Raw genomic sequence first — 14,014 nt, 5'->3', positions numbered from 1 at the left:
TTCTTGCAGTGCTGTGCAAAGGTTCCCAGCCTTGCTGAAAGGCAAAGGCACATGGCTGCTGAGCTGTGGCACACAGATTAGGCAGAAAACATTCCTGGGGGCAGTGAGACAGCAAAATCTACATTTTGAGGCTAAATTAGCATCTTGTTTCCTTAGAAAAACATTAATTTACATGTCAATAACGACTATTCACATTTGGAACTTAGAAACAGTCCATGTAGGCCCACGCTACTGCAACACAGCAGCTTTCTGCTCTTGACATGAAAGTCATTGAGTCTTTGTGAAGGGCAATATTTAACCCTGTTGTAGGAACACATGAAGCACAAATGATACAAGAGCCAAGGTCCTCAGGTGACCAAGGCATCCCTGAAGCAGACAGTATCACAACAGAAATCAGTGGCACTTGGGATTTGCTCCTGTCCTGTCCCCAGAGAGGCATGGCCGTTCCCCGACCCATGGCAGGAAAGCAGATGGCCACAGACAGAACTCCAAACCTGGACCATGTACACATTGAGAGGTGGTGTATCCTACCATGAGGTCAGAAAAGCTGGTCAGGCTGTTCTACCAGAGCCTGAAAAACCCTCCCACCTGATAAATGGGGCAGCTTCAGAATACCAAACAGATATGATATACTCATGTGGGGCTATAATGTGGTTAGATTCCCAGACACAATAGCAATATGATAGTAAAGGGCTCCCAATGTATAAAGAAGCTTGTAAGGCTTCCTTAGAAATGGAGTAATCAGAGGCTGTCGTATCATAAACTAATTCCCCTATCCTCGCTTGGCTGCCAATAAAATAAAGTTAGAGGCATCTAACTGTATATACTTCGATAGCATGCTATCCTCAACGTATTTCAAACACAAACGCAATGTGCGTGGCCTTGACTGGAGGCAAGTGAGAAATATTTCATTTTTAAAGCTGTCCTTTCTTCCTTCATTGGTGAGCCCAATTACAGAGCCATGATGAGACTATAAATTCTTAATATTGTTCCCTTGGCAATTTATACTCGTGCAGCATTTTCTTAGGTAGAACCATATTATGGAAGCAATAACACTTTCACCAGCACATGCACAAATGGATCATGGCTTATGTATTCTGGTTGAGCTGGCAAAGTCTCAAGAAATTAATTCCGTCCATGAGCAATTCCTTGCAACCTACTAATATAAAAGCCTACATCATAAAAATGCAATAGATAGAGACCAGCTTAGCTTGATAACTTCCTTTTACTGCTTTAAATTTCTATTGCTGAAGCTGGAAATACTGAACTCATAAAGGAGCAAGAAAGAAATGTTTTCTGGGTATTGCATTAAAGACGGGATGTACCCATAAAGCATGGGTGGAATTAGTTCTTGAGCTAGTTACCTCTTCCTGAGCTTACAGTATTAGATGTCTGCTGATATAATTCTGGATATAAGGCACCAGAGAACAGAAGTCCGTAATTAAGAGAATTAAGAGAGTTGCGCAACCACTGAGATGCCATTTACTGTCTCTCTTTGCTCCCCTTACCCCAAGTTGTCTGGTCCCCAGGACAGGGAAGCACAGGTCAGACACGGGCTATGTAAATCACACAGCATTGCTCCAGCCAGCCCTATTTATAAAAGGCTACTACAGACTCACTCCCCCTTCTCTGAAATGGAAGTACCTCTCACTCAGATGATATAGCTAGCTTGTATTTGGCACTGCTGTATTTGGGCTGCTTAGTCCTGGGTCCACCACCATGGTTTCTTGCTCTGCTCTGAATTGCAGTTTGTATTTCTGCACCTGCAGTAACAGCCCTCCATAGCTCATAGAGGAAATACACATGCAAACATGCAACACATTAGGGGCGATGCAACTGAGTGTATTTAGGGAAATGGTTTAGTGGGGACTGTTAGCGTTAGGTCAGAGGTTGGACTCGATGATCTTGAGGTCTCTTCCAACCTAGAAAATTCTGTGATTCTGTGATTCTGTATAAGCAGCCTGGTCTCGGTGCAGGGGAGAGCCATCTCAGGACAGCCCAGAACGTTAGGCTGGAGACTTCCTGGGGCTGTAAAAAAACATACACCTTTTGTCTAGACGCCGTAACTTGCTGCTGTCCACAGATGGCGTCTAGAAGCCAGATAATAAAATCCCATGACATAAATCCATTGTAGCTCCTGGCAAGTGTGTCTAGAGAAAGAGCAAGTGGCAGCGCACGCTCTCTGGACAGCTCTTCCACCAGGCACAGCAGCATTTGTCCCTAAGCCCGCTGCAGGCCACCCTCACGGATATCTGACTTGGGCACAGACTAGCACAGTCTCCTGTCACAGCCAGAGCCAACATCAGATATCTCACAGCCCAGGGATGTTTGTGTGTCTGAAACTATTCCAACCTCTACCCTCAAGTGAGCTCATTTATCTTTGCAATTCAACTACCACTGTTCAGTGACCTGGTCATGCTTTATGGGCTACTGACCCTGAACAAAAGTTATGAGATAACACAGTGAAGAGCAGATTGCATGAAAAATGCTTGGGATTACAGCTAAATAACATAAAGCAGTTTGAGTTCCCTTCCCAACACTTGCTGATTGTGTGTATTACACCAACACCAAGTTCTCACATGTGCCATCCCATTGTGTTCAGCCTTAGAAGTGCAATTAGTAAAGAGAGCCCATAAAGGAATTGCCAATGTGATGGACAGATTCTCCAGTCCTTAATTATACTATTTACTGTTGCCTTTATTTATGCTATTTATCTCATGAGTGAAGATAACACTAAAGTGATGGTATGATTAAGACAGAAGGTAAGAATTATTTTAACAAATGCCAGGAATCGGAAATGGAAGAGAAGATTTATCAGCCTTAGCCCATCTAGTTATGAATGCATCCCTTCAAGCCATATAAACAGACATAAACAAACACGAAAATGAGAAGTCTCTGAGTTTCTGCAGTTATCTTCATGTTAAAATTACCAGGTGGGTGTTTACCCCAGGCCTTCCCGCAGCTCAGGAAGGATGCCAAAAGGACAAGACAGTGGAATGGAGTTTGGGGAAGGATGAAACCCTTTCAAGTCTCTCCTTGAGCCAAGTTCCCAAGCATGGTGGCAACAAGGCAAATGTTACCACTGTTCATCAGCTTGGTTAACTACATATTCCCCATAAGAACATCATATCACTCCCAATTACTTTTTAGTTTATTGCCATAGAGGCAAGGATATTAATCTTGCTCTGTGCAAGAGATCTTACGTTTCCTTTCAGGACATTTGAAAGTATGGCTTTTAGTTTAACAACACATTTTTATTCTCAGCATGTTGCTTCTTCCCTGCCAATATTTCAGCTTCATCACTAATTCATGAACCATCACTCTGGTGAGAATCAGCCCTAGACTAAGAAAAAGCATTCCTACATTTATTTGTCTCTGTTTGTAAAATATACTACTTTTCTTTTTAACAAGTGTTGTGCTTTTTTTTTTTTTTTTTTTTTTTTTAAATTCTGAAAAATTATCATAAATTAGATTTACATTTTTATGGCCAACAGAGAATTCGGTGCATAGAGTACAGATGTAAGCTAGATAGAATGGCAATACATCAAAAGCTTGTCAGTCTTCCTTTACATGCAAGGAAGACTGTAGTGGGATTTTCAAAGCACCGTGGAGAGTACCCAGCATCCACTGAAACCCTGCAATATCATAGGAAACCTGGCTCTCCATGAAAAGAAAAAAGAAACTAGAACAAATTACACACCAAAACTCTTCTATCACATGAAATGTAATGCACATAACAAGGGTAGATAAAGCTATGAGCACAATGTGAAGGGATTTATTTGTGGGGGGAGCTGTCTTTTTGCGTGTGTGTATTGCCAAGAGATAGCTGCGATACCATCACTGTAAAATTAAGTGTAATCGTTCCTCAACAACAATTTATTTCTTAGCTAGAATGCAATATTATCCCTTCTGCTCTCCAATTCTGCAATGGCTGTTTGACAGAACTTTTTCCTAATGCAGGCTCATCTGTTCATTTTATGCTTTCCGGTATGATATGAGAGCAATCCTTCCCAGAGGGCAGCTCACCATCACCATTCTGCCTTCTTAGCAAGCATTAACCCTAAGTTACCCCAGCATCATTCTGGCCCTAACATTATAAATTATTTCTTAAAGAGAACTGCAAACACATTCAAGGAGAGGGCATTAAAAAAGTTATATGCCCAACACTCCCAGGTATGGGACCACGACTAGAGAATAAAACAGCAGAGTAAAATCCCTTCTCTCATGCTGAACATTACAGAGGTGTAATACCAGTGTAACTCCACAAACAAGAGAACAGGATGACACAACAGCAAATTAATTGAAAACTCTTTTAAATATCAAGAAACTGAAAAAACAAACAAACAAAAAAAAACTCTAAAAATTAAAACCTGCTTCTCTTGAGAGGGTAAAATCTCTTGGTTTTGATTAGTTTGCATTACCCTGCCTGTGTTATTCGTGCCTTTTCTGTTACTTTTAGACTAGTTCTGCATGGAGCAGAATAACAAAAAAACAGGATGGGAATTTTTCTATAGCCAGATTCTCTGCTCCAACCAACACTGGTGGAAGGATGATCAAGTATCCACCAACTGTAAGACACAGAAGTGTTGCTAAACATAAAACAACCATGCCACACATCAATGAAAGATTCTCCTTATGACAGGAGTATGTAAGGGGATCAAGGAAATCTTTATGGAAACTCTAGACAGATGGAAGAAAGGCATGAGAAAAAAGCCAGCTTGTGTAAGTTGACTTCATGGGGACTTTGAGCTGGTCAGAGGTTTGTAAAGTTCATACTACAAAACTGAGAAGACTCAGGAGAAATTCATGACAGGTATTCCTGAGTTATTGGAATATGTTGCCAAATTTGTAGGCAAGAGCATGAAGATGAACATGAAGATGCCCATAATTCATGTTATAGGCAAAACATTACAGTCTCTGAGTATCTGAGAATGCTCACCACCTACCACAGCAATAGATTTAATTATCATGTCACCAAACATGGTACACTGAATGTGTTGTTCACAGGGAGGTGGTGATGAAGAGTGGGTGAAACTGGCACAGGCAAGAGGAAAAAATAATTTGGATGGAAAATGAGTAATTGCAGAGCTCCCACACAAAACCACCCCAGATGTTCTGGGGAATTTCAAATCTTTTCATTATGGAAACCCAACTATAATCCACAAAGAGAGGAGGCTCCTTCCCTACAACAGGAGTAACTGTGGTTGTCACAACTGCATGACACCAAAGAGAGACAAGAGACATGCAAGGTTTGCTTTTTTGGACTGATTTGTTTCCTTTTTAACTTATGGCATGCATTTTACCTGACCTTCTAATATAATATAGATTTAACAGATTCCGAGATGCCATTGAGTGTCTTTGACAAAGAGCAGAGACTGTCCCTGGAAGGAGCTGAAAGGATGGGAATAAAATAAGGAGGTTCCTGGTACTGCAGAATAATATTACTCCACAGACCGGGTGGTGCAATCACAGCTGTAATAATGATCACATGAGTGATCTGTGTCCGAAATGACAATTAAACTGGTAGCACACCAAAACAGGCAACATGACATCAGTAGTACAGCTGGCATCTTTCAAAGCAGGGACTATTTACAGGCCTCTGGAGCCAGGATTTGATCAGGCTCTTCCATTTTGACTGCAATAGCATGTGAAAAGCATATGGAAGCTGACTGGAGAAAAACACAGTTGCATGCAGGAGAGCACAGTACCCTGAGACTGTGCAGTAAAAAAATTGCCACAATAGTGCAGGGAGAATGACAACGGACCTTAGAATATACTGAAATCTGGGATAGTTTACACAACTGCAGTGTGCTCTGTAACAGCTATTGGAGGATCAGGTATGCCCCTGTGACTGGTTTCAGTGCAAGTGTGTACATACCTCTCTGCCCCGACACCTCCGTTAGTTAATAGGAGCGTTACCTTGTTCACACCATCTGCCATCGCTTGCAGTGTTAGCTCTCTAGGTCCATCCACGGTCTTTCCATTATCAGTTGGTCCCCAGCTGGCACTGTATATATCTATGACTTGGGGCATATGACTGATAGAGGAAGCCTCAATAATGTCTGTCATAAATGGCTGGTCGAGCATTCGAATACCTGTGGATTTAATCAGCATAAGCACGAATTATGCATTGCCCAGGGCAAGATGAAAGCTCAGCACCTGGATAAGTCCCCCACTTACAGGTATTTTCATGCATTCAGCAATTCTGCACTCGTCATTCACTTTTCACCAGGGTGTGTTTACCCAGCAGGATGCTAGCACTTAAACATCCAGCCGCAGCAATGCAGCATGGTTCAGAAAGAGAAAACTCCTTACTGCTGATTACAGAGTATCTTTCACCTACTATTTGAAAACATTTGTGTTCAGCAAACTCACTTTTAATATTATTTAAATATTATAAAATGCTATTTAAATCATAGTTTGTAACAACTAAGGATAAGGATTACCACCACCACTCAACGTCCTGCAATTTATACTCAGTGATGTGTTGACACTTCGTTTGTTTTTCAAGTCATTTTTCTGTTTATTTTGGTTCTTCTCCAGAATTTAATCAGGAAAGGAAAAGACAGTAGACAATGATTTCCTGGAAAACTATTGATGTCTCAACATGCAGACACAATAGTAAAGCATGGCCAATATTTGTAGGGAAAAATAAATAAATAAATAAAACCTGCTTCCTATAACCTATGTCACAGTAGAAATTGAGTTAGAGTTTAAGTGATATGATCCAAGGACATGTCAACTTCATAAGACATTGGAGAGCTGGCTGTAAGCAAGACAGAGTGTATGACAAAACCAGCAGTGCAAGGCCCTGCATCCATCATACCCCTCACAGGCCAGCTGCACTGCCAGCCAACCTCTTGGCCTTTGGATGAGACACGAGTAACCAGAGACACTTTCCAAAGAGATGTGACAGAAATCAATGCCATAGAGCCCAACAGTGTGCATGGCAGTGGGGAGCCCTGTGTACAAGCCAGTGCTTTCACTGTATTCCATACAAAATCTGCGTGCCAAATATGAGGCTGGTAAGAGTGGTGTTTGCCAAACAGGCACGGTATAAACTTCAAATGGAAAATTGACCAAAGCTGGATAATTCCTGATCTTCTAATTCAAGCTAGAAATTATTAAGTGAACCTCAATGGCTGAGAAATCCCCTGACATGCTTGTAAAATGGAGGTCTGCACTGGAACCACAGAATTAATGATTGATCCTGGGAAGACCGAGGACAACAGGGGGAGCCAAGCAATCTGGCTTGACTTCAGGGAAGAAAGAAAAATAAAAAATAGATATGAGAATGAAAACACACATTTCCCCAGATCACTGCTTCCCAACTTTCCAGTTCCACCTGCAAACATGACCCCGAATCATGTCACGTGCGGCCCGCCAGCTCTAATTAACTTCTGATTTTCCACTGACCACAGGGTGGTGCTGTAGGTGCACACCGCCCTTACGCAGGAAAGGCTAGTTCCCCCAAATCAGTGGGGATTCTGCTACGAAGGAGGCAAATCTGGAAGACTATTTGTAGGCTACTGGCCATGAGAAAAGGCCTTCACCTCTCGATTTTTAAACAACCAGCTTGAAGCTGTACATTTTACTATTAATACAGATGTGAACCTGCCAAAATCCCATGCCTCAAATCACATTTCCTCTAAAACCAGTTATTGCCAGAATGTAAACTTTAACATGTCCCATCTGTGAAGGAGACACTGCCTCTGCTGAAGGAGAGGGACAAGCACTAGACCTGCCTGTTTGGTTACTAACTCTCATGGGATGTTTCTTGGATAACAGCTTAGCAAACGCTGCTTGGTGTCCTTCTGACGTGGAAGTTTGGCTTTGGGTCATGCAGTGACAGGTAAAACGTGGCCTTCCTCAGACTCTTCTATCATGGCAGTGAACTGGGGACTGGCCCAGCAGAGCAGAGCTGCCCTTGCACACCCACTGCGAACCTTCCCCAGGAAGCAATGGGTGCATCCACACTGGAGTTTAGTGTGGATTAGGGAATGAAATTGAATTCATAAGCATCTCTCTACTTGCTGTGCCCTTGTTAACATCATGGAACAACGTTTCAGTGGGAAAAACAGATTTCTTTAGGATGAAACTAAACTGGCACATGCTGTCCAAGCATGCTCAACTCACTCCAACCACTGTGCTCAGTCTGTCAGCGCAGACAAAAGCTATTTGAAGTAAAAATACCCAACACATCTCAGGTGTGAATGCTGGGTGCTAAGCACCACCAAGTCCACTCTGTGCCTTTACTCCTACCACTCTGCATGCCTTGTTACGAGAGAGGAAAGCAATGACTGCAGAGATTCCCAGCACTGCAGGGCCTGTGCTGTGAAAGCCTGAGGAACAGAAACAGCGTGGGATTTGCCTTTTCAAGTACAATTTCCAAGTACAGCAGAAATTTGTATTTTACCTCCTGAAAAATGAGATTTGTCACAAATGATTCTGCAACTGTGCAGGGAAGGAGCATTGCAAGCAGGGAATAACATAAGGAGAAGATGAGCTGTTCCTCTGCAATGTCTTTGAAGAAGCAATATAAGGCCCTCAGCTGAGAAGACAAAGCCATGGAGAAATTCCTCTCTCCAGCTTCTGTAAAAAGTAATAAACACATGGTCCAGTGCCAGCCTGCAGTCCTGTCCTGGGCAATGCTACCTGTCCCTGCAGGAGCAGTTTTGCCTGAGGAGCATTTACACCTTGGATTGCGACTGTACCTGCCACCTTGGAGTTGTACGCAACTCCCACACCGCAGATGTTGTTGTTGGCAGCAGCAGACACCTCTCCCGCACATCTTGTCCCGTGGCTGCAGAGGAGAAAACATAGACACCATGTGAGCCCAGCTAATTCGGTGGTCAACTGCATGTGCTGAATGAAGATGCATCACCCTGGTCCTGGTTTTGCCTCATTGTAGGCAGATCCCAGAGCTTCAGAGGAAAACCCTTCCATGGCAAACTGCCGAGCACTGTACTAGGATCCTTGGATGAGCTCATTCCTTCCTGAAGCACAAATAATCAATTTCCCCTCTGCAGTACGGATGATGCTCGCTCGGAGGTTAACATGCATACTTATGCTTCATTTAGTCCTGAAGTTATTCAGTCCTTTTCTTTTTAACTCTGGGTGTCAAATTCTGTCTTGTTACCAACTATTAGGCAGCAGAAACAGCCCCTTGAAAGAACAGTGCAGAAATAAGATCAATATTAAGTCCTGTATTTTTGTGACTAGGCAGCATGACACACACTATTTTGAGCCCCAAAGAACTAGGTACAATTGCCTTTTTGCTCTTCAAATATGTATCAGGAGTAAATCCTTGCCCACAACAAAATGCTATGCAAATAGGTGGTGCAAGATCAAGCTGGAGCAACAGAAAAGAGCCGCAGGGGTCACTGCATTCCTCGGCACCAGCACTGTGGCCTGGCTGGCCAGGCCCAAGGGCACCTGTACCCTCCTCTTCCAGCCCCTAATTCCCAGGAGAGCCAAAGGCAGAAAAGGGGCTGCAGCTGTCAACTCGCAGACCTCCTGCTTTCAGCTCAAATGGGAAATGTCTCTGACACTGAGGTCCAGGTTCAGGCTGACACGTGGCGTTTCGAGAACACTTGGTGTCTCTGAAGTGCTTTACAGCTCTTAACAGCTGGTTAAGAAGCTGCTGGTGGCTTTGAGGCAGGCTTGCAGGAAGGCACATTGTATTTTTCTTTCTCCTAATTCATCACAGAAATTAAACAACACAGAAGTTAAATAAAGGTAACATAATATAGTTTTAAAAAATAGCACAGCAGCAGAGCAACTAGCAAAATCTATGCTGATGACAGTTTTTTTAAGATGTTCCATCAATATGAATCCTTCCTAGCACTCACATCCATCCCCTCTGTGCATTACAGCTGGCACTGCTCCTACAGCATGCTAAGGATTCATGCAATTAGCTGTGCTGTGTTGTAAAGGCTATACAGAATCCCAGACGAACCATCACTGGAGGCAGCAGGATTGTTTTCTTTTAATCAGCTTTTTTCTCCCTCTCTCCCTTTAAGCACCTCTGGCAGAGGTGAGTGTAAAATTAATAAAGGGGTGAGAAGCGTCACATCCTTTTCACTGCTGCACTTGGAAGAGCGTGTTTTTCAAGGTAGCTCCAAGAAAAAAAAAAAAAGGCTGATCTCAAATGGACACAGTGTTGTGATCACGATCTCACGCAAGTTCCTTTTACAAAGGGGGGAGAGAGGTGAGTGATACAGACTTCTTATTCAGCTGCTGGAGAAATTTCTTTCAACATTCAAGCAGGTTTTCCCTCATGCCCTTGTTCAAGGAACTGTGAAAAAAAATATACGGTTGCTAGGCATTCGTTATCTAGTCACCTGTGGGCTAGCTCGAAGCCACAAAGCAGAGTAAATGGCTTTGTTAAAAAATTGGCTTAACTGAGGCTGGGGCACAAAAAAAAATAATAACAAAAAAAATTAAATAAAAATGGTGATGCTGTCAGGTGAAGTCTGTATCACAGAAGGAAAAACCGTATTAGGACTGCCAGAAGGTCCTCTTCCCTACTTCTGCTCTCCAGCGGTCCGCATGATGGAGCCTGTGAGCAGACCTGTTCCAGCAGCTCAGGGTTTAGACACCATGCTGCTGGCTGGAGGGAAAAAAAATCAGATGCGAGTTACTGCAAATGCATTTAGTTGAATTATTAATGGAAAATAACAGACTTTTCAAATCTAGCCCTTTCTGCTGTTCATGTATCATTGATAAACCCATTGTGGTTTCTGTGAAGTGACCTGTGTCATGGGCCCAACTCACAGCTTCTCTGTCCAATGGTCACCTCATCACCAAATTTCAATCTTTAAAACCAGGGGATAAAAATAATTAAGTCGCCTGATATTGTGGCCTCTGAGCCTTTGAGTGTTTGCACATGGGGAAGCACAGCAGGAAGGGGGGCACTGCTTTGGGAACATGCCACTCCACCTGTATCCAAACACGCAAAGAACCAGAAGTAGTGCTGCGGCTCTCCATTACTCGTGTGGTAACGCTGCAGGTAGAAAGAGCTGTTATATCCCTTTATATGAATTCTCAATTATTGCGTGGTTTCCAGTGTATTGATTGAAAAACAGAGGAGGAGGGGAGCAGGTGTTTTTATACTTTTAATGAGCGCTGTCTGGAAGCCAAGGGGAGACTCAATGGGATTTTGTTTGAATCCATAATAGATAAAGGCCTTCTTTTTTCTTTAACATCTGAAGAAAACAGATTTCCAAGATAGTAAATAATTTTATACCCAGCAAACTCTGATCTGGGTGAGAGAATATATTGAATTCAGAGGCTACAGGAGTGAAAATAATTATTTGTTATTTATGTCCCAGCAGAAATTCCTAATCTCAGAGCTTTGAGATGGGGAGCACCATGCAGGCTCGCAATGAGGAGTCAGAGGACCATACAGCAAGGCCGAGCTATCCCTGATGTGCACAGGTACCTCTGCACAGCACAACGTGGTCCTTGCCGAGCTCCTGAATGTTATGCAGGAGGTGGTGGTGGAAGCACAGCTGCTTCCCAAAGTGAGCACCAGAAAACCACTCTGAGTGCTCGGGGGCTGCCTCTGCTTTTGGGAACTGGGCTTGGTTCAGGTTCCTTCATTGCCCTCACTGCTTCTTGGGCTCCAACACAGCCCTGCCTTGTGTTGCACCCAGAATTCCCCATCCCAAAATGTCATTCTCTTTGTGGGCTTGGTCCCCAAGCTGTGCTCTGAACACAGTCAAGCAGAAAGTCTGGGGAGCGTGGGAATAAATACCCTTGCTGCCCAGCCATCTGCGCACCTCTGCTGGGAACAGCAGCCAAACTGCCTGCCTGCAGCTCCCTGCCTGAAGCACCAAATTGCCCCCTTCCAAAACCCACCCTGCTTGATTTCACAGGCCAGTGGCTCCTAGATATAGAGGCCAGAGTGCTTCCAGCAGCCTTAAAAAGCACCAACTGGAAACGGAATCTGTACTTAGGAGCAGAGCAGCTGTGATTAATGAAATACTCGATGCAAAAACCTCTCCCTTTTTTCTTAAAGTCTAATGATACTTGGCACATGCAGCTGGCAGCTTACAAAAGCCCCTTGGTTCATCTTTTTTAAAAACAGTCTTCTGCTTCTTGTTCCACAAATCACTTGAATTGCTTACACAGAAACATGTTCTTTATGGAAAAAGGAATACCACGCTATCCTATTTTGAGTGTGATCCTCCTGCATGCATAAAATTCAATGGGAGATATGTAACTTACTGCAAACTGAGCAAAATGGAGCCTTTATTGGCTTCTTTGAATGGCAGTCCTGTATAACTACTGTCTATCCAGATGCACCTGTGCAGTTACACATATGACACAGTCAGACCATCACAGGCAGACGGTTGTAACCTCCCAGTAATAACAATTCAGGAGTCACAAGTCATGACAATAGCTTATAGATGGGCACATCAGTTTAACTGACAATACAGCATAGGAATCTGCAGAGAAAAACAGCCACAACTACTCCTGAACAACTGGACACAGTGTGTTGGTTCTTGTCTTAGTCTGGGCAAAAGGTGACATCTCACTTCTTGAAGACTTCCTGAATGGTGCAGGCAAGGAATGGACTTGACATTGAAATAGTTTCAGCTCCCTGTCTGCTCAAGAAAAGAAACAGAAAGAGATACTGCGGTTCTGAAAACCTGCATCACGCTGTTCTCAATAATTATAGATTGAGTCACAGGCAACTGTGCTGCTTACTCTTGGTTCTTCACTCGAGTGCCTGAGGTTAGGCAGAGGAATCTGGGGTGAGAGATCATAAGCCTTGTCGTTTCCAGGATACTCCAGGCCTGTTTAAGAGACTTTAGGAGGTAACTCTGTCTGCAGTGCCACCTTGCCGAACATGTGAGGACCGCAAACTGCGCCCTGCTATAAAATATTTGATTGCAGCACAACTGGTGTTAATGGTGCTTGGCAGAACACACTTAGTTTTATGAAGTTCCACACTGAAAATGACACAATCTACCATTACCCACTAAAGCTAAATTTAATTTTCCTCTGTACTGCTCCAGAGCTAAGTGATATCTTTCTCCTACAAAGATCCTTTGCATAAATAAAGCAAGAAAGCTAGCAGACCTTCACAAATTAGAGCCCTAGTCTTTCTCTGGCTTTCCATTCACTAATTGGATTCATGCTAGTTTAAAATTGTCATATGTCCTTTCCTAAAATGAAGGAGAAATATCACTGGCATCTTGCTTTTGCTGAAAAATGGCAGGACTATAAATGAGGACATCACAGCTCCTAAATCTGTTTGATCCATTCCAGGAAGCCTGTGTCTGAGGTGGAAGCACAGCTGCTCCACATCTTTGTTGTGCCACCCTGACTGACGTAAAATTGATTTCTTTAGAAACAGAAACAAACAATAACAAAACAATCTACATCCAAAACTCAAGAGGCCATTCATGCAGCCACACTAAGTTAGAGATGAAAACAAGTTCAAATAGCTCCAATGTATTTCTACAAACACTATGAGCCCTGAAAATCTCAAAATACTCCAGCTTCTCAGAGCTGCTGCTATATAAATGCTGAAGGCATCAATTACACTCAAATCTAGACAACATTTGGAAACTTCCTTGAAAATACCCAGAAACAAGTTTTGCAAATTGAAGCCAGAACCTGTCCGACACCCTGGTGAGTATGCTGAAGAGCCAGAGATGCTGGAAGATGAGATTGCCAGGTACTAAACGCACCTTATAGGTGCGCCTTGGACTCTGCACCCTTGACTATGTTAACATCTTGCTAGGAGCAGTTTGCCTGGCAGAAAGGGCATTGTATGGTATGGATGCAGAAGCCAGGGATTTTTTTTAATTATTTTATTTTATTTTATTTTATTTTATTTTATTTTATTTTATTTTATTTTATTTTATTTTATTTTGTTTTATTTTATTTTATTTTAAGAACCGTCAACGTGTTTCTGTTCTATTTTAATCAAAAATGTGTTTGGGGAAACCAAACAGTTATGTTTCCTAAAATCTGGAGCCTTTTCTTTTGGGCCATTCAC

At 42.8% G+C, this 14,014-nt stretch overlaps 1 protein-coding gene across 1 annotated transcript in view; it reads right to left on the bottom strand.

The window, feature by feature from the left end:
* The window catches only part of PCSK2 (proprotein convertase subtilisin/kexin type 2), a 100,087-nt gene that overhangs the window by 15,723 nt on the left and 70,350 nt on the right, over positions 1-14,014 (bottom strand). Inside the window, exons 7-8 of the mRNA XM_084513454.1 lie at positions 8,715-8,803; positions 5,920-6,095 (exon numbers count right to left, since the gene is read on the bottom strand). Of these exons, the coding sequence (XP_084369580.1) occupies positions 5,920-6,095; positions 8,715-8,803 (265 nt within the window). The remainder of the gene's footprint in view (positions 1-5,919; positions 6,096-8,714; positions 8,804-14,014) is intronic.

Source organism: Aythya ferina, assembly GCF_964211825.1.
Source record: "Aythya ferina genome assembly, chromosome: 3".
Taxonomy (NCBI): domain Eukaryota; kingdom Metazoa; phylum Chordata; class Aves; order Anseriformes; family Anatidae; genus Aythya; species Aythya ferina.
This window is presented reverse-complemented; position numbering and strand designations above follow the sequence as displayed.